We start from the raw sequence: 26,724 nt of genomic DNA on the forward strand, positions 1-26,724 counted from the left end.
TAAGTCAGTCTGTTACCATTGTTGCGTTTGCCACGTTGGAAAAATGAAGTCTCGCTCACCTCCCAGGATTACTCAGGTACTAGAATTATATAAATTTAAGGTAGTAATATTACTAAACATTTAAATAGCATTGATATTCGAAGATCTCTAAAAGTGAGGGTGAATAGGGAAGGAATATGGAGAAATCTGTCTCCTTTAATAATTGTCTCAATGTAGGAGCTCTTGCCTCTTTTTCTTTTTTTTTAAGTTTTTGTTCATTTATTTCGAGAGAGAGAAAGCACGAGAAAGGGAGGGGCAAACAGAGAGGAAAGAGCAAGAATCCCAAGCCGGCTCTGCACTGTCAGCGTGGAGCCTGATGTAGGGCTCGAAGCCATGAACCACGAGATCATGACCTGAGCGTAGATCGAGTCGGGTGCTTAACCGACTGAGCCACCCAGGCATCCCTTGCCTCTTTCTTTTTGTACTCTGAGGGTGGGGTGGGATGGGTATTTAAAAAAAAAAATGACCAGGTGATACTAATATTCCCACCCCTCCACTGACACCATTGCTTTTTGCTGATTGGTTGTGTTGAAACAATAAGATTGTCTTCTGCTCCGTGACTCTTTTCACTGTATCTGTGTACAGTAGTCCCCACCTCCCCCAGATGCGGGGGGATGCGTTCCAAGACCCCCATGGATGCCCGAAACCATGAATAGTACCAAATCTTATGTATACTATGTTTTTTCCTATATGTACATATATATCCGTGACAAAGTTTAATTCATAAATTAGGCACAGCGAGAGATTAGCAATAGTCAATAACAAATGAGAACAATTATAACAATATACTGACATGAAAGTTACATGAATGTGGTCTCTCTCTCAAAATTTCTTAGTGTACTGTACTCTTCTTCTCGTGGTGATGTGAGATGATAAAACGCCTACGTGATGAGATGAAGCGAGGGGAATGACATAGGCTTGTGATAATAGCGTTACGCTACTATTGACCTTCTGACAGTATGTCAGGAGGAGGATCTTCTGCTTCTGGACCGTAGGTTACCGCGGGTAGCTGAAAACTGTGGAAAGTGAAACCGTGGCTAAGGGAAGACCGCTGTGTAAGGGGCGCCTGGGTACCTCAGTCAGTTAAGCATCTGACTTCGGCTCAGGTCATGACCTCCCATTTTGTGAGTTTGAGCTCCACATCGGGCTCTCTGTTGTCAGTGCACAGTCCCCTTCAGATCTTTTGTCTCTCTCTGTCCCTTCCTTGCTCGTGCTCGCTCTAGTTCAAAAAAAAAAAAAAAAAGGCATTTAAAAAAAGGCAGCAGGGCATCTGAGAGTGGTGTAAATTCCAGAATTCTAAGCAAGTTTTGGGAACAAGCAACTTGTTTGGACTATGGGTGTCCCATTACCACCAAGTTGAATTTTGCAAGATCTATCGGCCTTGCTTTCCCAGTGTCACTTGTAAATACCTTCTTGTGAAAAGTACCAAATGGCCATTGTAATGGCCCAGTATGTGGGAGCTGTTTTTTTGTTTTCTTTTTTTTTCAGTCCCCCTCCGCCCCGCCCCCGACTGCCTTTCTCCCCCATTCACTTTTTTGCCAATGCATCTGGGTGCCCGGCTCTCCTAGCTCTCCCCAACCCGTCTTGCAATTCTTCATTTTCTTTCCATTGCTCAGAAAGGCATCAACAGGAGAAAGAAACCTTTTTGAAAGTAATAGCCTAGAGGCATTTAAACTTGCAACAGCTACTCTTCGTCTTCTTTTTTTTTTTTATTAAATGGGCATTTGTGACAGAGATCCTGTTTGTGTGAAAAATAAAAATGAAGAGACATCTGCTTAGGATTAGTGCCTTTCTGATTTCTGCACCTACATTTTCAAGATGATGCGGTTTTATTGTTCCCTGTTAGGGAGCTACTTTTCATATCTCAGGTGACCAGACATACTTGAGAATGCAGTTTGGCGCATGAATAACATGGGACACACCGTTTGCAATTTTATTTTTTAAAAATGAAATATTCAAAGTACTTTTTTCTTTCAAATATCGACACATAATGTTTAACTTTAAATATTTACAGCATGTTGTTGTGATGCTCTTGTAGAAAAATGCATGCTTCTGGCCTGAAAGCCAGAGCAAAATGCAAAAGACCATTTAACTGCAGCCAGAGAACATGAACCTGTACAGTATCCAGTCACTTTTCAGCACAGGAGTGAGAGCAGGAATACAAAATTGGGACCTATTGTTTCCTAGCAACACGGCTCAGGCCATTATAACACAATTTTCAGTATGATTAGAACCTCTAACTGTTGTTATATAGAAACTGAAAATCTTGGCATACACTGTAAACATCTTTACTTCTCATGAGAAAGTAAGCAGCTAAAAAGAATATTTTTCTGACGGTAAAGGCTATACTTCTCTTTTTCACCTTCTTTCTTACCGATGCTTTTGCCAGAAGAATAGTAAAGATTTAGACATTGTCATGATTCATACAAGTAAAATATTTTTCAAGGACACAATCTGATATACTAACATTTATTTAAGAGGTTAAAGTCCACCACTAAATCTAAGGAAAGATTTTTAACTGCCAAACACATTTCCTTTGACAAATAATGTAAGATGACAACTGCCAAGACAAAATCCACAGCAAGTTTAACTAACTATTTTCAGTTACTGTTTAGGAAGTAATTTCTTCTTACACACAGTAGTAGGTTTGGTCCTTAATAGCTTTCACATGAAGGACACACTGAAATAACAGTCACTATTTTGTGTTTGAATTCTTTTTTGTTGTTTGTTGTTTTCTGTTTTTTTGTTTTTGTTTTGCTTTTTTGTTTTTTTTGTGTTTTTTTAATGTTTTTTTTGTGTTTTTTTTGTTTTTTGTTTTGTTTTTTGTTTTTTTTCTTTTTTTTTTTTGTTTTTTTTTTTTTGTTTTTCCCTTTTGCAGAATAAAGAACCTTACAGAAGGCTGTGGAAGAGCAGTCTGAAATCTGAAGTACTAGTCAGGTCAGCTGTGTGTATGTGAGTTCCTCCAAGAAAACAAGAATGTTGTATCCAGTCTGTAGCCTTCTGTCTTTCCACAAGCTATAATACACTCCAGTCTTTCCAAAAGTTTCTTTCAATACTTGATTACTGTACTTTTGCTTCCATTGCAATTGCCCTTACAGGAACATATCTTTATAAATGCAAAAACTTTGTCCTGACTCTCTCAGGTGATATTACAGTGGGGCCTGGACTGGTGAAAACTATATTTTAAAAGGAGGAAAGAAAAGAAAAAAGAGTAGGAACAACATGATAGGATGCTTGACGTGGTGTTGATCGCAATGAAAAAGAAAAATCTTAGAAAAAGTATCATTCAATTTTATACCTCTCTATGTGGTTAGCATGTGAATTCCAAATTATACATCGTCAAGTTTTTATACATTTGGCTATGTGGTATATATATTATATTCTATATATATAGTCTCTATATTATAGATCTTCTAGATAAATTGACAGTAAAGGACACGCTTATTTTACACAGTGTTTTGCTGGGTTAAAAATAAAACATATGCCTATTTATATGGAGAGTGTTTTGCTAGAAATTAATTTATGAATTGGGCTTTATTTCCCTTTCCTTCAGGAGTCATGCTTCTAATCAATAATGATTAGAATGGCAACTAAAAATAAATGTATTTAAATGTCTGCTAAACTGAACTTTGCAGTTCATTTGGATCTCTAGACTGTAGTGCAAGAGTAAAAACAGAACAAAATAGAACAAATAAAATGGGCCTAACTAGGAAAAAGAAACAACCACAGAGTATTCCCTGCCTCCGGCCCAGAATGTTCTTCATGAGAGCCCAACTAGAGTGCCCTCATTCTAACTTGAATAGCGTGTGGCTGTCCAGTGTCAGCTGCCTGTGCCTGTGCTCCGGGTGTGAGAAATTCGTGTTTCTCTGTAAGATGCATTCACTTTCATCAGGGAATGCAAACAAAGTGTTCTTTCGCTAATTTAAACTTCAGAATTACAAATCAATGACGGCATTCTTTGTATTCAGCTGAACGATGTACCCCACGTCTCCACGTTCTTATTAAGAAATGCCAAAATGTTTCTCTTAGATTTACTGTGCATTAGCGCTAACCTTTTGGGTTTTTTTTTTTTTTTCCTCTTTCCTCCCACAAACTTCGGGAGAGGTAAAGAGAGTAATAATAGTTCAAGGCAGTATTAAAACCACAGCTATAAGTGATAAAAAGTGCATTTCCTGAATATAATACAAATGTAACTTTAAGAAACTAAAGGCACAAACTAAATAAATATGTATTACAAACTAGAAATGCACAGTTCAAGGTAATTACTATTAAGTAAAAGCCTCAAATATTTGTTTCTAATGGATATTTAAAGCAGTTTGAAAATGATACATCATCAGTGAATTGCAAAAAGTATAATAATCGCTTAAAATATAAGCAAAATAGACTCTAATATTGACATCTTGGATTAGTGATAAAATACATCATCACATTTATGAATGCACTCTCTATATACAGTTCACAAATTATTTTTCCATTGATTTAAAAGAACATCAGAGGTTCTAGGAACATAAGGTCTATTTTTAGGCTGGTGTGGAGGTATTCAAATTTCCAACAAGTTGGTTCATAATTTTAGAATCCCATCCCGAATAAACAGTATACCACTAACACGGGCCTGATTCAGAAAAAAAAATAATATGATTATAGTCTGGATTAGTAATCTCTTGAGCTGGTGTGCTTCCAATCAAAAAGAGAGAGGAGTTCATCATGGATTCTCTCTCGGTCTCTCTGTGTCTCTCAGAATACACACGTAAGAATGTGGTAACCCCAACCTGATGTTTTTGAAAATGAAATGTTTGAATACACCCTCCCCTACTGTCTGCGGGTCCTTGCCTTTTCCTCCCTCTACTTGGTGGAGGAGCCAGACTCTTTCCAAACCTTAACGTGAGCCCGGATTCTGACTTCGCATATTTTCAAAGGAAACCGTCATCACCAAGCAAGGCAATGACCCCACACTGCATTTAGGTAGCAGCTGGAAAGAATCCAAACTGTAACACTCCATCATAAATCCTCCTTCAGACATAGCAAATATCCAGACCCAGGGATGAAAGTGCTGAAGCTGGCTCAGGGGAATTTTCTGCAGGCCACATTGTGCTGTCATGTCTTTTCATTTGTGGTAACTTACAATTATGCGGCATTTTACAAACTGTCTCTTTGTCACTGGGCACAAATCTCCTAGCTCACCAAGGGGCTTCTTTTTGCTACAGGATTCATAAAGATTGAGGAACCGCAACTGATATTAACACTAATCCTGATCTTTTTCCAAAGTTTAAATGATCATGGAACAAAAATAACCCTTTCTGGAAAATAGTTATTTTCCTAGGCAGGACACATGATTAAATCAAAATAAACGGGTAAAGACAGAGAACTAAAATAACTCAAGTATCAATTGTTTTGGTAAAAAACAGTCTGCCTCTCTATAATCAGTTGAAATGTTTTCGATTGGAAAGGGTTCACTTAATTAAATTTCCTGACTATGGAGGGGAGATGTCCCATACAGAATTGTACATTTGAAAGATAAATCTAAGTGGTATGAATCAATGTGGCAGCAACTACTGTGATGTTCCCTTTGGTGCTTTCCTTTCGTCTTAGTACTAGGTCTATTTTTTTTTTTTTTAAGGTTTTGGCTCTTCTGAATTTCTGCAGTAGTAGTGAATGTATTTATCAGCATCCCAGGCATGTATGCCTGCTAAAACCTCTTGTTTTTTTTTTTTTGTCTGTACCAGAATCATTTGTAGTAAATTACCTTTCGTGTGCACAAAACCATTGGATTAGTGTATAAATATGGAATCACTAATGTGAAACTATGACCAAAACACACCCTATATATAGATGAGTAATTCCTACCCAGGTTAATAGAAGCTATGTTTACCTGACACCAATACAGCCAGACAATTTGGTGAAAAAATGGAGTCAAAACAGGTTGTGCAGGAGACGTTCCATTGGCCAGCTGCCTTGGTATCACGTACACATGAGCAAATAGTGGCATTTCAGTCTGTTACCACACCCACAGGGAAGCATGGTAGGCAGAATCCGGCCACCGCACGCCAAAACACAGCACAACAACATGGCATTTACTTTAACAAGCAAGGAGGAATAATCAGGGAGGAAGGGCAAATGGGTCGTGACTCTGGGAGATGGTGGCGGACGCCATTTTCCACTTGTTAAGTTTCCTATAACGGATCTGGAAAATGCGAAAGGGCCGGCAGTCTTTCGAAATGCAAGGTTCAGAACACTATCGCACCACATTTTCAGAAAGCTCGCAAGTTCTGCCAACAGTTAAACGTGAAACTTTCGCGTCACAGTAGAGATACGTAGAACCTTGGGTTCTTTATACTTGAACTCATGTGCATGGTTCGACAAATTTAAAGTGGTGCTTTCTGGAAACTTTTTTTTTTTTTTTAGCTGTTTTACTTGTGTTATTTTGAATACTGCCACACAAGAACTAAAAATCTCTCATTTCTTAAAGAGTTTAGACAAACAATATTAAAATACCATCTTCCGTCACATTGAAAGGCAGTTGGATATGTTTTTCCTCCATATTTACATATACAGAGTTCTGATCTAGAAAACCAATACAACAAACCATTTTATGTTTTAAAAACAGGCAGTCTTTGGTGACGCAAAGGCAGAGATGTTTTTTGTTACCTCCTGCCTATTTCGCTCTGTCTCATAAAGTGAATATTGTTGGCGCTGTCAGAAAGTTCTAAATACTGCTCGACAGACAAAACAAAATACCCATCATAACCTTGTACCCTCCCAGTGCTCAAAAGCTGCTGCTTTTCCCCCTCTGTCCATGCCCGAATACCCTCCTCCCCTTCTTGCAGCCTTCTCTGTTCCTTAGTCCAGGCCTGGGCCACCGCGCGTTGTCTGGCAATCTCCAGCACGTGATTCTTCTCCTCTTCGACAGTTGTCCCATACCGGATGTTGAAGCACAGAGCCCCGTGCTGGAGCTGGATATCCGCAAACCGTCTAGTCCTCCCATTCAACACAGAGGTCATCTGGGACACAGTGACATTGACACCATTCTCTAGAATCCGCCTCCCCCCAGTGTTCCCGATGAGCACCAGGTCTTCCTCCAGAGACCCAAGCTTAATGAAGTAGTGAGTGTCCCTCCCCTCTATGGTAAAATGAAGGTTTTCCAGGTAATGAGCATTATTGAGAATGGCAGCAAGCCGCCTGCTATCTTCGTTGGCTACTCCTATAATATCGGCTGTTACTATGCCATCCTTGATGGCGAATTTTATACCTTTTCCAAAAACAGAAGGAACAGCAGCAAACCTCGGTTGCTTCCCTCCTTCAAGGCACCGTCCATCATTGTATCGGGGAGTCATAGGAAGTTGGTCCAGGGAAATGAAATTCCTGAGCTGTTTCTGGAGCTCACACTGAATACCTAGGATAGTCTAGGAGAGAAGAAAGGCACAGTGCAAAAATGCAGCACAGGGTCAGATACCTGTCATGCTTGGGGACTGTGGAAAGCACCTTCTCGCTTTACGGTGCTGGTGAGTGAGTTTAAAGCAAGATAAATTTGGACTCTCTTCATCAGAGATTTGGCAAAGACAAGACTAACAGGTTACTTGGCCACCTGGTTATATTTCTTGATGTCTTGGTGAGTTAAACCTAAGGAAATGTACTAGAACCTTGGAGCCAAAAGTCGCTTCAAGTTACATGGGGCCAGCTCCCCCAAAACAAAGACCTTTCGTTTTCACCAATGTAACTAATACGATCTGTTACCGTACGTGGTGTAATACATTAGCCACAGTGAGGAGCAGAGATGGCTTAAGGCATTATTCTTGGCTTTAAACAGATTATGATCTTATAAATAACCACAGCAAAGCAGCAAGAAGATCTTCTTATGAGGACTTAAAAACAAAACAAAACCAAAAACAACTCTTTCTATTGTGGACATTTTCAAACATACTAAGAAATAGAATCGTGAACCGCCAAGTGTCCATAACAGGGCTTCAGCAATTTTCAACATTTTTATTAACTTTTTAAAAAAGGATTTTTAATTACAAAACGGACTTTTAATGACGTTTTAATTATAAAAATTACTTTTACATATTATATGTATTTAGGGATAAGCCTATAGCACCCATTTAAAATTGCCTTTTCCTTATAATTTTTTACACTTAAATTTCAAGCCCTCCCACCCAAATATCAGTTTTATTCTGAAGTATTTTTTTTTTTTTGCAAAGAGACACTCCTCTATTTCTTTCAATTGAAAGGAAAAGTTACTTCATGTTTCCATTTGTTCCTCATCCTCTTGATGAAATGACCTGTTAAACCGTGACTAGTCTGGCATTCCTTTTTCCCAGAGACTTTACCCCTACACTCTTTATTACTTTCACTTCACTGATCTTATGTACTTTTTCTTAATAATTTAATTCTGTTCTTCCCATGCTCTTAATGCACCACACCCTAAATTATTTTGCTGTTGGAAATCTGAAGATTTTACATCTGTCAGTGAACAGTTTTCTCTATACAGAGTCCATAATTGCCCTTGGTAGGCCGTTGCAGAATTTTAAAAGTTGACTTCCTCTTGTTTGTCTACTTCAGCAGGTCACTAAGTGCCATATTGGCCTTGTCTTTCCTAAAAGCTCCGATTCCCTGATCCTTTCCTCATGGAAGCTTTTTTCTGCCTCCTCATTAATCATGGACATTTTAGTGAATATTCAAGATGACTCAAAAATAAGGAAGGAAATATATGTTAATGCCATCTCGGGGTGTTGGATGCTCCTCTGGTTTTTTGGTTTGTTTTGTTTGTTCGTTTTTTCAGATACATAGAGACGGTAAAAGTTTTACTAACCTTTCCGGGATCCCACTCTGGAGTTTTTGTCTGAAGCTGGAGAAGCTCATAAGTTAACTCCAAATTTTCTAATTCTGGTTTGGGGAATCCAGGTAGAACATTGTGTAGCTGGAAACCAAATAGCTCCAGCCAACTTCCAATGTCTGTGAGGCACAGAATAGAAAAGGAAAACAAATGATGAAGCCCATAGTTTACAACCTTTGCGGAAAGCTTGAATGATGCCTCCCCTGCCTTCAGTATGTTCAGCCAGTGGGAAGTTAGGGATAGAACTCCCCCTTCTATCACCTGCTCCAAAGCCTATGATCCACTCTCTACTGGGAAACCTTTTGATTCGTGGAGAATCACAGAGATGGGTTGGGTTTACAGCATTGAAACTCTTAAAAAAAATTTTTTTTTAATTTATTTTTTGAGAGAGAGCGAGCGAGCAAGCAGGGGAGCAGAGAGAGACAAAGGGAGGGAGAGAGAGAATCCCAAGCAGGTTCCACACTGTCAGCATGGAGCCCAACGTGGGGTTTGAACTCACGAACTGTGAGATCATGACCTGAGCCAAAACCAAGAGTCGGATGCTCAACCGACTGAGCCACCCAGGCGGCCCACATTGAATCTCTTAATGTGGTGGTGGCACTGAGGCCACACAGACCGTAATATTAGGTTTATTTGATGGAACATAATCGTGAAGTTTTTAAATGAAACCATTCATATAAGCTTTGAAGAGTGAAAACTACAAACAGCAAGCTTAAAAGGAAAGAAACGATGCACTGGGATGCAAAAGCATCGTGTTCTATGCCACCTGCACAGTTTTGCTTGCCCTAGAAAACTAAGGAAGAGAGTGACTGCATAATAACTTGTGGGCTAACTGGCAGGAAGAGGAAGCATATTTACAAAGGCACGGAGATTATGTGATAAACACCAACGAGTTATTTCAAGTTTAGTGTAAAGCTTTGTACCTGTGGTATACTTTGCAACATCTTGAATTTTGCCAACTGGGTAGTTATTTTCAAAGGAGTAGAGGTTGAATGGTTTAGGAAGGAGGTTCAACTGTTTCCATATGTGATGATTAGGTGTTGTCCACCTACCAGCAACAACATCATAATCCCTTTGTCCCAGGTGCACTAATTTAGTAAGCAAATCATAGAGTCCTCCATGAAAACCAATGATGACCTGAAAGTCAGGGTAAGTGTCATGGTAGATATCTCCATAAGGCGTATACAAGATCTCTTTTATCACCTGACCTCGGCTGCTGAACACAGCCAGTGGCGTGCCCGTATTATCACAGGCTACGTAATATTCTTCACCACTGCTTAGCTCCATGGCAATGAGGTGACCTTGGAGATCGTAATACAGGGATGTGATCTCTGAGCTCGTGTGGTTGTACAAATGAGTAATTCTTATGGGATTGGCAAGGTCTGCATAAAAGAACTGAAGGTGCTGCCCTAGGCTGGACTTACTGGCGACACGTCGCCCAAGCCCATCGTAGTAATACTGCACAGTCCAGCCAGAAGCCTTATTGTAGGCTTTCTGCAGCAGACCATTAGAATTGTATTCAAATATGTCATTTCCCCTCTGCCGCAGAAAGCCATCTTCATCCATTTTATACTGAATTTCTCCTAGTCTGGTGATGCGGTCTCGGAGGTCATATCGGAGAGGAGTAAGACGAGCACTATTCCCGTGGCTTAAGAGGTTGATGTTTCCATTCAGGTCATAACTGTAACGCCACTGGGTTTTGTCATTTACGGACACAGTCTGCAGCTGCCCGTCAGCATCGTATTCGTAGAAGTATCTTGTTATGTTGGCATCCACTCCCACTCTTATATCACATATCACCATACGCCCCATATTATCATACTGAATAGTCATCCAGTAGGCAATTGCCTTTAGGATTTCGTATTGGACCTCGATAACTTGTCCGCTGGCGCTGAAGATCTTGGTATGCTTCATCACCGTAGTAGTTATGACCTGATTTAAATCGTAATTAATTACACTGAATTTTCCAAACTGCTCTGTTCTACCAGAAACATCAACATATCGGTACAGATCTATGGGCAAAGGGGTTTCATTGATCACAGCTTGCATGCTGGTGACGCGGAAGTTGTTGTAGCTGTAGTCAAACCGAGCATTCACCAGACCTTCTTCACTGAACCTGAAGATCTGGCGTCCAATAAGAGGTCCTGAGGAATCAAAATAAAAATAATGAGAACAGAGCTAGATGCGTAATGGTGAACGATCAGAAAGGTCTCGTGTTATTTTCCTTAGCAGCAATGCTTTCATGTTCGAAATAAGATATTAGAGGTTGACCTCTGATACCGAAAGCGTGTCATCTCATAGATATGTACTCTCACAGTTGTGGTCATTAAATATGAAAAAATACTGTATGTTATAGAATGATTTAACTATAGGACCTATGTAAGTAATAACCCATCCGGTAGCTTGGGGTGAGGAAACTGATATTATAAACACGCTTTCTTGTTATAATCACTGACAAGAATGCTTTTAATTCATTTAACCCGTGCTACAAAATCAGCAGGTCAGATTTCCACGAAGCCCAGCATTAAAGTAACTGAATTTGGCATTTTCCAAGCTCAAGGGATGAAACAGATTCAAAAGTTCTGACTTTTGAACATATTTTGCCATCAGCTGAGGCTTATAGAGGTCACATGGGGCTTGAGCTCGTTTCAGTGAGGCTCAAATCTTGCAGCTGCACCTTTGGGATGATTTGGTGGTGAGCTACAAATGAGCACACAGACTAGGTTCTCTGATCTCAACGTTTCTGAGAGCCAAGACAGGGACAAAGAGATGTGTGGTGGTTTCCTAAGGGATCACCTTTCATGCAGTCTATAGCAGGTTTTTAATTTTCAAAGGAAGATAATTTAATAACTAAAGGGAACACGTGTTGGATTGAATGTCTGCAGGATGATTCTATTTCACACTGTGGCCGGCAAAAATTTCATAATACTGGTACGGTTGTACACATCCCCACCGTTTCACAACAAACCTGTTTGCCTATATCTGATTGTGCAAATGAAGCCGTCATGCATCAGGTGTATTGTCTTAATCACTCCAGAAGACTCTTCATAGGTTAATGTGACCTGAGTGGTATCATAGAGAATCTCAGACAGCCTTGCTTGCTTGGTGTATTTGTATAACACTCTGCGCCCTGTTCCCAGATGCAGGGTCTGTAGCAGTCGGCCATCTCGACTGTAGTCTTGGATAAAAGAGGTGCTACTGTCTGGTGGGGTGTAGATGTTCCGGTAGTAGCCCACTGAAAGCATGGTTTGTAAGCTGTGGCGCACCATACTAGGCATGGTGACCGAGAGCAGACAGTCTGATTGGTCATACTCAAAGATGTAACGCCTCTGGCTATGTAAGAGAAGCATCACAGACTGAAACGAGACAAAGGCAAAATAGCGTATTATGTACCACTGAAGTTGAGGAGAAGAAACGCATTCATCCATTCAACACAGATTTATCGAGCACTTACTACGTGCCAGGCACCGTGGTGGACCCTAGTGGATACAGTAGTGGGCAGTCACGGTGTCTAACCTTATGGAGCTTACAGTTTAAGGGAGGAGGAAGACAAGCAACCAAGCAACTGCAATATAGTGTGAAACGTGTTATGACAGAGGAAGGACAGGGTGCCTAGCAGAGGAAGAATAGCTAACCCAGACTTAAGAGGTGAGGAAAGGCTTCCTGGAGGAAGTGACTTCCGAGTCGAGACCTAAAGAATGACCAAGGCTTGGCCGGGTGAAGGAAAGGAAACGGGGGGGGGGGGGCGCAGGGTAGGGAGAGAGTGCCCCTGACAAGAGCACAGCATTGTGAGGGGCTGGATAAGAGAGATGGCTTTTCAGAGGATGAGAGCAATTTCATGTGGCCAGAGCGTGGGTGTGTCGGAGGGGAGGGGATGGTGACTGGCAAGAGACAAGGCCAGTTAAGTAGGCTGGGTCCAGATTATGCTGGGCTTTCTAAGCCATGCTAGAGACCGGACTTAAACATGTTGGCCACAGGGAACCACTGAAAGCAAGTCAAAGGGCCGGGTGCTGGCACAGCTGGGAGAAGCAGTCAATATTCCAGAAAGGTTACTGTTTGCGGAGAAGCATCCACGTGGCGATGGACTGGAGGGAGGTAAATGGAGGGGGAGGCATGCCACATGTGGAGTTATGGTCACCAAAAAAGTATTCATTGACTTCACATAGTCGTAAATGTCTTCCTCAAAAGTTGTACGCAAAATGTCATTATTACTGCTTCGCAATTTGTGTTTTATTTGGTTTTTTATTTGAGTACCGTTGACATTTTTTCAAAATTTTATTTTTAAGTGATCTCTACGTCCAACGTGGGGCTCGAACTTACAACCTTGAGATCAAGAGTCGCATGTTCTGACTGAGCCTGCCGGGAGCCCCTATAGTTGACGTTTTAAAAATATTGGACTGTAGTTGACAAGCAATTCATATTTTAAACTATATTAGGGGAACATGCCATTAGAAGTGAAGAATTCTCTGGATATACAACCCCTTTCTTCCAAACTGATCCGTATTTCAGAAACAGTTATTTGTTGAGGTGTAATGCCTCGCATGTAATTAGGTATTTCACTAATATTGGTTTTACCTTATTTTAACTTTAAATACAAACATAGAAGGAACACTGTTTTACAGGGGACTCCATCCTATTTCTAACTGAAAAGCATTTAAATCTCATCTTTTAATAAAAATTAAAAAAACTCTCAGCCCCGGAGATTCTCATGTAACACTCTAAGGACGCTTTTCCCTTTCCTTTTTGAAAATTACCTTATCAAGCAAAAGGATTTAGTTGAGCTTTATTTTCTGAAGTTTGTGTTATGTAAATGATAGGTATCTTTTCATTTTCTAAACATAAATTACATTAATATTTATGAATACAAATTGCATAAGCACACATAATGTACACTTAAACCTTCTAAACATGAAACTAGATTCTAATATTAAATGTATTTCTTGAAACTGCATATCCTCCCTGCCCTTCTGAGAATTATTGATTTGGAATCGCATGTCAGGACCGTGAAGTCAAAGTCAGCAGTTATTTTCTCCTTTGTTCATCCTGTTTTTCCCCACCAAGTACTCTGCCTCGCGGGTACAGAGCTGCGTGCGGAAACCCTGTCACCTCATCACCTGTGGACAACACGCAGCTCCAAAACAGAGGCACTCCCACTGAACAGAGAGGCAGGAGACTTGGCTTTTCTGTGTGGGCATGAGGACACGAAGGGAGAACCATGTCCTTGACCGAGGCAGAACCCACAGACCCTGGGGGCAGCTGGCGGAAGATGCCTTTGCATTACCCTATGCTCCCAGTCCGATTTCTTAGCTCCTTTCCACTCTGTTCTGTCAGTTTGCCACGAGCAAATGACATCTGTCACCTGCGATGCAGGCCAGGGACAATCACCATATGGCTCCCACGCATTATCTCGTACCAGCCTGCCTGGGCCATGCCTTTCCCAGTCGCTGTATGCGCCCTGCCAAACATTTGTAGCACATCGCCACTGTCCCCCCCCCCCCCCCCCCCCCCCGCTCCCGTCTCATCCACTGCGCTGCAGTGAACCACTGCCTGACCCCGTTCCTAGGTGGTGCTGATGCCGTGCTCTCTCAAAAGCTCCCCGGTCCGTTTTAAAGCTTTCTGCCAGTGGCGAGAATGCGGATGATGCGATTAGGAATCTCGTGAATGTAACTGTGGTGTTGCCAGAATACCATTTAGCTCTCACTTGGCTGCCTTTTCACTTTGGGTGGGCATTATTATCAGTTTGTTCAGTAACAATGCCTATGAGTCCATCCAGTGCCCACAGTGCTGCTACGGCGGGATAAAAGGCCATTTCTTAGGAGTGCAAACAATAGAGTGGGAGACTTTGTATTTTTTTAATTGGTTGTGGGATCCTAAAAGAGAGCATTGTAAAGAAGAAAGAAAGAACAAGCATGGATATTCATTTGAACGAGACTAGATAGAAATGAGAGATGGTAGAAATTTGTAAAGCTAAAGCATTTGAACAACCACCAGATGGCAGTGTGGGGCCACCTGGAAGCTCAAGCTACGTACCGTGTATTGTATCCCCTGAGGCAGCCTTTGGAAATTTCAGCCCCAAAGAGGCAATTTTGTGTAAATGTATCAGGCTAAAGCATCTTATTAAATGATTATAAAATATCTTTAAATGCATTTTAAAAATGAAGTCCTTAAGAACGATTTTAGGAAACCGAAAGATTTACATTTACTGTAATACAAAATTTTAGCCCCACAAGTCTTCAAAATATAATTAACTCAGAGAAGTCTCATAAATCAAGATAGAGAATTAATGACCACATAGAGAAAATTTAAGAAACAATAATTGATTTTTTTAATAGAGAAGAGATCCTTTAAGCAACCGCAGCTATTACCCAAATTATTTTTCTTCTAATGGCTTGGAGACCATTGTGCATGAAAATGATACATGTATCTTTCACCTGCTCTAGCGGAAGTCATGTAATTTGGACAAAATTTCTGCACGTTAAGGTGAACTATCTGCTGTTGTTTTGAATATAACATGGTATAGGGATGGCAAGCAAATTTACAGAGATAACACCAGATGGATTTTGAGATATAAAATGAGGTCTACGTTTTCAAGCTTGAGAATCCTTACTTAAAAAAAATTTTTTTTAACGTTTTTATTTATTTTTGAGACACAGAGAGACAGAACATGAGCAGGGGAGCGGCAGAGAGAGAGGGAGACACAGAATCGGAAGCAGGCTCCGGGCTCTGAGCTGTCAGCACAGAGCCCGAAGGGGCGCTCCAACTCACGGACTGTGAGATCATGATCTGAGCTGAAGTCGGACGCTTAACCGACTGAGCCACCCAGGCGCCCCGAGAATCCTTACTTTAAAATATACTATGAGAGCCAGTGTCTTTGTGTTTGCTCTGCCCCACACGTAGTGAAAGAACGTGCCAGCAAAGGCCATGTCACAGAGGACAGAAAAGAGCACAAGAAGACACAGAACCTCATCACTTCACTGGAAAAGCTACATGGAAGTTGGACTTTGGTAAAATTCAATATGCTTCCCCCCCTTTTCTTCTTTCTAGCATCACAATTTGAAAAATGCTTTAATTTTCTTTTTTTCTTCCTTCATTTTCCTTCCTCCTTTCCTTCCTTGTTTGAATTTACCTACCAGGAGCAGCAAGTAAGTGGCGTTTGTTCTGGACTGAAAAATAAATGCTATAATGCAAATGGAAATGGAAAGGAACTAACTTTTATTGAAAGATGTCCTGGGTGCTTTATATTAAGTTATTTCACTTAATCATCACATCTATTCATTGAATGCATTATTATTGCTGGTAATTATAATGTTAATAAACTCCATCTCATGATACATGATTTTTTGGAAAGTAAAGAGCCATTCCAAAATTGTGGGCTTTGCACGTTCTGAGTTTTGCATAATAGGATTGCTGAAGTCAGGAGCTACTTTTTAATTAGAGAACAAATTAAACGTGAACTCAAGAAAGGGACAAAAGTCAACTAAAAGGCACACGTGATTTGGGCTTGTCTCGCTGGTCAGTAAACTAGTCTCTGGAAGTCACTAGGGCTTCTCTTGATACGTGACACATCAGTCAGGTCTTATTTCTGTCCACTGCAGGATAGAGTTGGGGTTTTTTGTTTGTTTTGCTTTTATTTATTTTTTTTATTTATTTTTTTTTCTTCAACGTTTTTATTTATTTTTGGGACAGAGAGAGACAGAGCATGAACGGGGGAGGGGCAGAGACAGAGGGAGACACAGAATCGGAAACAGGCTCCAGGCTCCGAGCCATCAGCCCAGAGCCTGACGTGGGGCTCGAACTCACGGACCGCGAGATCGTGACCTGGCTGAAGTCGGACGCTTAACCGACTGCGCCACCCAGGCGCCCTTGTTTTGCTTTTAAAGAGTTATTGCCAACTAAGTTTCTGTAGCAAAGAGAACTTATGTGAAGTTTACTTCACGTGATTCTTTGCTGAGGAAAGTTCGATGAAATAATCAGCTAATTCAGAAAAGAGAAACAATAAAATCGCTTCCTTGGTGTCAAAGAGGCTACACTCAGGGCTAAACATTAGGTTTTCAATAGGCTTTTTCGTTTTTGTACAGACAGCATAAAGGAAAAGTCTTAGAGACTCAGACGCAACTGTCCACAGGCAGTTGGAGCTCAGTGTGCAAACTACGCGCTAATGAAGCTGGGGTTAGGAGTTCAAACCCATGCGGCTCCTAGGGAGTGTTGGCTACTTCACTAGCCACATGTGCGACCTGCGGAGGGGTCAGTGCAAACGCGTCCTCATTCCTCGAAAAACAAATCAGCTTATAATCTAATAATCAGGGGCATCTTTTCAAAAAAATTTACAATATGTTTATTTATTTTTGAGAGACAGAGAGAGAGACAGAGAAAGCGAGAGACAGACAAAGGAAGAACAAGCGGGGGTGGGGGGGCAGATAGAAGGAGAGACACAATCCCAAGCAGGCTCCACGCTGTCAGCGTAGAGCCCCATGTGGGGCTCAGACCCAAGAACCGCGAGATCATGACCTGAGCCGAGATTAAGAGTTGAATGCTTAACCGACTGAGCCACCCAGGCAACCCTGGCATCTTTTTTTCATATGAAGGTTGCTACATGCGTCTCCCATGTAATGGCATTCATTTAATTTTGTACCATGTTTAGCGCTTCGTAGGACATGAGCCATAGGATTTTGCAAATCATTCTTGTTACCAAAATTCAAGAGGAAAGACCTACTCTGTAAGATTCAGATGTTCCCAGCATAGAGTACAGATGATAGATTTGATCTATTTCTTCAGCAGACAAGGGGTGGATATAGCAGAGGACTCCCTTCTTTACCCTGACTCCCAAGTAGAATTCTGTTTTATCTCCTAGGCATTTGCAATTTGGCAAATTCTCTAGCAACTGCTTCTGGGAAGTAGTTACAGTTTTATGGTGACATACAACCTTTGGCACGCTTCTTTTCCTTCGAAACTTTGGGGAGTGTGTCAGAAAGGCTTGGCATTGGGGTGCCTGGGTGCTTCAGTCGGTTAAGTGTCTGACTTCGGCTCAGGTCATGATCTCACGGTTCATGGGTTCGAGCCCTGCGTCAGGCTCTGTGCTGACGGCTCAGAGCCTGGAGCCTGCTTCCGATTCTGTGTCTCCCTCTCTCTCTGCTCCTCCCCTGATTGCACTCTCTCTCTCTCTCTCTCTCTCTCAAAAGTAAATAAACATTAAAAAACTAGAGAGAAAGGCTTGGCATTATTTGGTGCAAATAGCGAAAATCTGTCATGTGAGCTATGAGTTCCTATGACTTCTGTAAGAACTTTTAGGCGTTAACTTGCTGTGATTATCCTTAAATCCTCAAGGGAAAGCATTTTTCAATTTTCCCAGAAATTCATTCAGGACTGATGAATCCAGTTGAACGGATAGATTTGGGAAACAAGAGACACCATCTTAGCACATCAGAAATTGAGATGGAGGGATAGAAATCAATTTCCCTTACTGTTCTCTGCTGCTGATGTGGCCAGAAACCATTTTGCTATGTGGTGGCTGTCTGATAAATGGTTCCGGTGGTGGGATTAAAATCATTGTCTATGTCTGCCAGACGGGAGGCCCCAGGCTCCCGTTACAGGTGCTGCTGGAGACTCACTGTACACAAAGGACTGTCACCAATGAGGCCCCACTGCCACCATTTGCTCAGACTGATTACTTGTGAAAATTAGTCCTGAAATGGATACTACTAAAACTTCACCGATTATCCTAACAAAATCCGAATTCCTGATCCTCTGTGTAAGAGGCTCTTCTCCAGAGCTGAGACACATTAACACACAATTTTATAATTTTCCACTTATTTTACCTCAGTGTGAGCTTTCATAATAATGAAGATACCTTTTCAAGAGCGGTAGCAAATACGCTCAAATAAGGAGAAAGCTAAGCCATTATCCTGACTTCAGTTTGAAAGAGTACCTGGCAGAGTGTGCAGTTGGGGAAAGTTTTCAGCTGAAAAACAGCTTCTCCGTATACATTCATTTTGTTGTTGTTACTTGAACAGAGCCGAACAGCGAGAACAGACTTTTTTCTCCTGTACGTCTCCTCGCCAAGATCGGTAACTAGGACCATTTGCAATATTCTCATTCAGAAACTCAGAAGTAGTTTCTTGTCCTTACATACTTACCTTTTCCAAGTAGGTATAGCTCCAAATTTTCCCATCAGCCCAAGTTCTTGAAATTATTTTTCCACTCTGGTCATATTCCATTTTTTCATTCCACGTCCCTCTTTGAATGAATGTCACCAACCCCGAAGGTGAATATGTGATGTTCACTTCATTGTATCTGCTTACGGGAGACCACAGAATAGGTCGTCCCGTCTGGTCGTAAAGAATTCGAAGGGTGAATTTCCGGTGGTCATCGTAGATCTTTCCCGTGCGAGTTATGTGGTCAAAATCTATGGACAGCAGGTTTCGGTTATGGGCCTACAAAACAGATATAAGATACCTTTTAAGCACTGCTTCGGTTCGTCTCATCAACTGCGTTCACAATCGTGCAGCCAACACCTTAAATCCACCTGGAGTGAAAGACCAAAGAAGATGTTGGCGGTGGGGAGGAGGGAAGGCCAGATACGGGAGGTTTTCAGGCAAAGCACAGTAAACCAGGGTATGGTTTTTTTTTTTTTTTTTTTTTTTTTTTTGGGACAGACAGAGACAGAGCATGAACGGGGGAGGGGCAGAGAGAGAGGGAGACACAGAATCGGAAACAGGCTCCAGGCTCTGAGCCATCAGCCCAGAGCCTGACGCGGGGCTCGAACTCACAGACCGTGAGATCGTGACCTGGCTGAAGTCGGACGCTTAACCGACTGCGCCACCCAGGCGCCCCAGGGTATGGTTTTTATGCAGATTTAAGTCCTCACCTTTTCCACTGTAAGAGTTTCTAAAGATTTAGGGCCATCCTCCTCTTCCTGGTACAGAGAGGGAGACGCCCTTACACATGGAGATTTCCCTGATAAACAGCAAATGCCTCTTCCAAAAGGGTAACTTCTACTCGGGTTTCAGAGCTTCTCCTGTATCTGCTGTTTCTTAAAATCAGTCCACAATAATCTTTATGCCAAAAAGGCATATTTTAGCGTGGCAAATTCTGCTGTCCTTCAAATGAAAAAGGAGAGACTTTGACAAGTGTCCGCAGCAGTGACCCAGGACTCAGGAGCCATTTAATTAGCTGCTTGCCTGTACACCAAGTCATTTCTTCTATCAGGGGCTTAGTTTTCTTATCTGTGAAATGGGAGTGATATTACCACTGTATTATAAGACTACATATACAGATACCTGGAGAAATGTAAAAATATTATTAGCGATTGTTATTTTAAAAATATAATTACTTTTTTTCATTTAGGTTAGGCTTTTGCATGGGCCGTGTGTCAGATTCCAAGGTGACTGTAGTTTGGTGTACTAGATTTATATCTGTAGGAATTGCAGTGTGATCTGGAACAGCATGTTAAATATCTGGCTAATGAGGAAAGGAGAGAAACCGACAATAGGGCTTGACTACATTAATCATAGTTGAACTAAGCTGATTCACTCACTACTCAGCTAAACTCTATGTTCATTTTTAACTTCTGTGGACAAGGATCCCTTTAAATACCTTAAAGCTCTGTACCGTGCCCCCAGAAAAATGCACGGACACACAAACAGGAATGTTTTACACGAAATCTCAAGAGGGGCTCTGAAACCCAGTCGTGAAGCCTCTACAAGTCTCAAGAGTCCAATTTTCAAATCTCAGTTCAGAATGAGATTTTTAAAAATTTTTTTACTTAAAAATTTTTCTTTTCATTCTTTGAGATATAATTAACATACAACATTAGTTTCAGGCGTACAGCACAACGACTCAGTATTTGTATATATTGTGAAGTGATCACCAGAATAAGTCTCATCAGCATTCATCTCCACACAGTTACACATTTTTTTGTCTTGTGATGCGAACTTTTAAGATGTACTCTCTCAGCCGCTTTCAAATGTATGACACAGTCCTATTAACTGTAGTCACCGTGTTGTGCGTTACATCCCCAGGACTTATCTATTTTATAACTGGAAGTTTATACTTTTGATCACCTTCACCCATTTCCCTTCCTGTCCCCCACCCCCTGTCCCACAACCACCAATTTATTCTCTGTATCTGAGTTCAGGTGTTTTTAGGATTCCACGTGGAAGTCGGATCCAAAGACAGTTCTTATCTTAGTGGCCAGATAACTGTGAAAGGGAGGAGAATATGCCACCCAAAACGTGCCACTTTGGCACGCGTATCATTTTGAGCTGAGGTCAGTGAAGACCCAGCAGGTTTAAGAAAAACTTTGATCCCTTCCTTAACTACCTAAAAGAATTCAGTTAGATAGGAGGCCTGGTTCAGGAACAGAGCTATTACCCGAGATTACTTTTTATCGGAATGACCTATCTGTATGGCAGGACCAACGTGTAATTACTAAACATCTGCTCTTATTCTCCTCCTCATCCTGTGAATTACCCTCCTCCCCGCCCTGGAGCCCCAGGCACCCTCTCTCATATCTTAGTTCAGGATGGTCTAGAAGCCTCATATTGCTTGTCTTTGAGCCTCTTGTGTTTTTGTGGGGTTTCCATAAGTGCAAAATTAAATTGGTTTTCCTCTTTAATATTAATCTGTCTCACGTGAATTTTTTTTTTTTTAAATTTTTTTTTTCAACGTTTATTTATATTTGGGAGAGAGACAGAGCATGAACGGGGGAGGGGCAGAGAGAGAGGGAGACACAGAATCGGAAACAGGCTCCAGGCTCTGAGCCATCAGCCCAGAGCCTGACGCGGGGCTCGAACTCACGGACCGCGAGATCGTGACCTGGCTGAAGTCGGACGCTTAACCGACTGCGCCACCCAGGCGCCCCTCACGTGAATTTTATTAGACCAACCAAAGAATCTAGAAAGGAAGAAGGGAACAATTTCCCGCCCCTACAACTGCAAAGCCAACATTCGCATTTCTAAGTCCTGTGTTCCCTTGCTCACTTTGGTTTTCAAAATAATTTCCTCAAACCCCATGCTCCATCATAAAAGTGGTATTTTTTTTCATTGCAGAAACACTGGAAAATATAGAAATAGAAAAAGAAAGTAATTACCTGTCATCTCACCCTCTAATGCTAATCACTGCTAATACTTTGCTACATTCCATCCATCTCACTTTCTTGAATAATCTGTGTATATACTGAAAAATACAACTAAGGTTGTACTTGAAAGTTCTATGTCCTACTTTTTTAGCTAATGTTTTATTATGAGCATTCCTCATATTATTAAATATTGTTAAAATGTGAATTTTAACGGTTGCCTAGTGTCTTATTACATGATAATTATTTATCCTTTTTCCTATTGTTAGAAATTAGAGTTTTTACTTTTTGTTATTCTTTCATATTTAATATTTTGTTGAACATTTTTATAAATAAGTATTTACTTAGTACAGAATTCAATAGGTGTGAAATGAGAACATATTAAAGACTCGTAATACGGGGTGCCTGGTTGGCTCAGTCAGTTAAATGTCTGACTTCAGCTCAGGTCATGATCTCGCAGTTCACGAGTTCAAGTCCCGCATGGGGCCCTGTGCTGACAGCTCAGCCTGGAGCCTGCTTCGGATTCTGTCTCCCTCTCTCTCTGCTTCTCTCCCACTCGCACTCTGTCTCTCTCTCTCAAAAATAAATAAACATTAAAAAAAGTTAAAAAAAATTTGCTAAGTAGTGAGGTTGAGTCTTTTTTTAATTTTATTGGCCACATGTATGTCTTCTATGAATTGTCTATTCATGACGTTTGTCCTTTTACTACTGGGGTGTGGCATTTTGCTTTAAAACGTCTCTTTTGGTTCAGTTTCTTCATCAGTCAGCTGGGACTAATGATATTTGCCTTTAATTTTGAGCTTCTGCAAACAAACAAAATTAGGACCTAGCAAATGTTCCACGCCATGAATTCTATCCAGAAGACTAGAGATGAGATCCCTAAATTATTTGAAAGGAAGTGCTGTTGGTCTCAGGGGTGGGTTTAATTCACGGAATAGAGCCACACACAGGTTGGGAATCAGGACTCTTTAAACCATCTGTAGCCAATGTGTGCAGCGCTGTAGTGCATAAATATACAGTAACCTGCTGTTATTCCTTAAAAGGTGATAGTGAAGCACATATTTTCTGTCTTTTGATACGCAGGGCTTGGAAACCTATACGTAACCAGGTGTTCTTTCTTCAACTACCTTTCCTGTGGTTTTATAGCCACATATCTCCAACTGTAATACCGCTCATTTACAATAGCTGTAAAATATCCGTGTACTCCCAGAGACGGTTGTAACTGTTACAATTTATGTTATAATGATAGTTAAAGAGGCAAAGTAACAAGTGATTTCCAGTTCAACTAAATTTGTGGTTTTATTTGTCTGATAGAGTAAGTTCACTACTCAAGAACACATTTCTTAATAAAGTCGTTACCGTGACACAGGCAGGGATCACTGGTAAGTGGTACAAAGCAGACGAAGACGGCCCAATGTTCTTTCTCTGCCTGTCAATACGTCGTCGGCAACCATGCTTCTCTTTTTCCGGATAATGTGCTCTGATATTCAGATGCTGCCAGAAAACTAGTTTCAAAGAGGTTTGCAAAGTGTGATATTGTGATTTGTAAGAAATATATATTTGGTGTTCCGCCCGGGTCCCGGCACAAAGCTCCTAAAACCTTTGGAATCTCCTATGATAAGAGTGATAAAGCTGCCTTTTGTTATGTTAATGAAGTGACATTTGGAGGGCTCTCTGGTGACCTACGAATGGGGACTGGTTGCCTGGGAAACCAACAGGGTGATTAGAGGGTTGGTACTTCTAGTACCTCCCTCCAAACCTCTGGAGAACGAGGGAGTGATTGGAGGTTGAATCAGTTGTCAATAGCCAATGATTTAATCAATCTTTCCTAAGTAATGAAGTCTCCATAAAAACGCAAAGGAGGGGTGCCTGGGTGGCTCAGTCGGTAGAGCATCTGACTCTTGATTTCGGTTCAGGTCATGATCCCAGGGTCATGGGATCGAGCCCCATGTCAGGCTCTGTGCTGAGTGTGGAGCCTGCTTAAGATTCTCTTTCCCTCTGCCCCTCTCCTGCTCATGCTCACTCTTTCTCCCCACTCCCCCACCCCTCCCCCCCCCCCCCCCCCCCCGAAAACAAACAAACCCAAAGAATAGGTCGGCCTGCTCCTGGGCTGGTGAACAAGTGTAGAAGCTGGGAGAGTGGTGCACCTGGAGGGCACAGAAGCTCCACACCCTTCCCCATACCCTGCCCTCTGCGTCAGTTCCATCCGGCTCTTCCTGAGTTCTACCCATTATAACAAACTGGTGATCTAGTAAGTAAAATATTTCTAAGTCCTGTGAGCTGCTGTAGCAAATTAATCAAACCCAAGGAAAGGGTTGTGGGAACCTCTGGTTTATAGCCAGTCTGTCAGAAGCACTGGTAACAACTTAGACTTGGGACCGACTGGCGTCTAAGTAGTGGGCAGGGGGCAGTTTTGTAGGACTGAACCCTTAACCCGTGGAGTCTGATGCTATCTCTTGGTAGATAGTGTCAGAATTAAATTGACTTGTAGGACAGTCAGCTGGTGTCCCAAGAATTGCTTGTTGGTGTGGGTTAACTCCACCTCCCACACTGGAATTGAGTCCAGGAACCCAAAAGAGAAGGTAGTGTAAAATTCAGCTAGAGGTGAAAGTGGATGAAGTTGAATAGAAGATGCCATGGAGTCCCCCCGAGTCTCCTGTGGAAACTAAGTGTGAGAAGGCTGGGAAGGAGTATGCTTTTCCGGGTGGGCTCTCCCACCCTCATCATGGAGAGCTTATATGCTCCGGCCATTTTGGCAGGAATCCAAACTTAGGCTGATTGCCAATGACTGTTGGGGTCTTGAGCAAAGTTGGGAAAGCTCCATGTTCATACAAACACTAGTTTGCCTGAAAGACAATAATCGCCTTTGACCTAAGTGTGGAGCATCCATCTTTATTTCCATGGGAAATAAATAATAAAATAACAGATAATAAATAATACAGAAAATAATAAATAATACAAAAATTCTGCATGGGATAAGAATTTGCCACCACAAATTATGCCTCCTTGGCATATTTTAGGCCGATTATTTTTAAGAAGCAGACACAGGAGAAGCTCTTAAAAAAACTGTGAAGTTGACCATTTGCATTTTTAAGGGGAATTTCCATTTGGAAGGGTGTCTCCCTGTATCAGAAAGTGGGGAATGACTAAATCTCTAGAAACTCTTAGCAATGGAGAAGGTGAGGATTTAAAATTACATAAACTACACCCTTGTTTAGTGTTGTTTTCCTGGTAACCTCCCATAACTGACTCCTCACCTCCAATATCTTTTGTCTAGCTGGAGGTGTTACTTAAGGCATTGGCTTCAGCGAACTGGGGATCTACTCAGTTTTCCTGGGTCTCTCATGTACACAGGAGGTATACATGTTATTAAACTTAGGTCTGTGTTTTCTCCTCTTCATCTGTTTTTATACGCATTTAAGTATTACACCAGCCAAAGAACTTAGAAGAGTGTAAGGAGATTGTTTTTCTCCCCAACATACTCTTCCTCTAGTCTACACCAATTCTTGGGTTGGAAACGAGAGGGCAAAGAAAGGGTTGAAACTTGGTAATCGCCCCAAGTTAAAAGGGAGGTCTTTTTCGACAGGTTGCGCATTGAACGGGACCTCTGAGTTTGGCAACTGATGAGCTGAAAGCTGGACTTGGTAAACATTTTTCATAGGCGAAGAAGTATCTATGCTTTAGTTCATCCTCTGGTTGCCCTCAGATTTCTTTCCGCTTTGCTAAGGAGAAATAAGGAGAAGGGCTTGCTTTTTGTTCCTAGTTGGACCAGAAAGGAAAGAGGGAAGCCAGTGGCCCAGGGAGCCATGGGTTGTGATTCCCGCAGAGATCAAAGTGCTTGAAAGGGTGGGTACAGGCTCCAAAGAAAGGTGGGTGCAGGCTCCAAAGAAAGGTGTCCTTTGCCTGCACTCAGAGCCTTTCTTGCTCCTTCCTAGGAATTTATGTTTTAAGGGCTTAAGAGAAAGTCTTTTCAACCCTTCCGATTCAAGACTCATTCAATTAGCAGGATAAAGATATATGAAGTTGATGTATAGGTAGCTTGTTGATATTTGACTGTTTGGGGCCTACAAAAAGGGCAATTTGCTATGGTTCAGTTGAATATATTCTATATATATCCTATATATACAGAATACATGTATATAAAACACATACACAAAATGTGTTGAACTCAAGTAAGCTATGATTATGGCAATTGATTTCCTTTCTTCTACAGGGAAGAAAAGGCTGAATTTCCTGCTGTCTAGCATTTCAGCTCACAATGCGCCTGAATTAATCTGTTAATCTTTGCTGGAAAAGTCGGAAGGTGAATAACGGACACAGGCCAAGCAATCACATCACGGTTTGGGAGATGCCCTGTATTTAATTTCTATGAATTTATGAGAACGGATAGAAAAGTCACAGATTTTAAATTAGTACATGCTACCCTGCACTCACTGGTTTTAAGGTAATTAGTACTTGATTTTTAGAAATCAATCAGGACAGTGCTACAGATTTTATTTGTTATTGACAACTGCTAGGCTGACAATCAAAACCATACTTAGGCTTGCTTTTAATTCACAGATTTGCCTATAAATGAACAGGGTCTGTATTTCGTGTTAGCATCAGCTGCTACTATTCCATCTGGAGTTTCCTTTTATCTCTTTTCTTGTTTTTACTCACAAGATACTCTCCTTACCTCGCCAGCCCACAAAATCTTAGTGCTAGTAGCAATCTTGGGACACGGGCTATTGAGTTGACCCGCCTGGGTTCAAATCCTGGTATTGCCACTTACTCGTTATGTGTG

General features: G+C 41.4%; 1 protein-coding gene across 1 annotated transcript in view; it reads right to left on the reverse strand.

The window, feature by feature from the left end:
- Nucleotides 1–2,864: 2,864 nt before the first annotated feature.
- TENM1 (teneurin transmembrane protein 1) overlaps nucleotides 2,865–26,724 on the reverse strand; it is a 556,826-nt gene continuing 532,966 nt past the window's right edge. Inside the window, exons 28-32 of the mRNA XM_032592148.1 lie at nucleotides 19,003–19,299; nucleotides 11,838–12,225; nucleotides 9,793–11,013; nucleotides 8,846–8,988; nucleotides 2,865–7,439 (exon numbers count right to left, since the gene is read on the reverse strand). Coding sequence (XP_032448039.1) covers nucleotides 6,681–7,439; nucleotides 8,846–8,988; nucleotides 9,793–11,013; nucleotides 11,838–12,225; nucleotides 19,003–19,299 — 2,808 coding nt within the window. The 3' untranslated portion in view covers nucleotides 2,865–6,680. The remainder of the gene's footprint in view (nucleotides 7,440–8,845; nucleotides 8,989–9,792; nucleotides 11,014–11,837; nucleotides 12,226–19,002; nucleotides 19,300–26,724) is intronic.

Source organism: Lynx canadensis, chromosome X (assembly GCF_007474595.2).
Source record: "Lynx canadensis isolate LIC74 chromosome X, mLynCan4.pri.v2, whole genome shotgun sequence".
Taxonomy (NCBI): Eukaryota; Metazoa; Chordata; class Mammalia; order Carnivora; family Felidae; genus Lynx; species Lynx canadensis.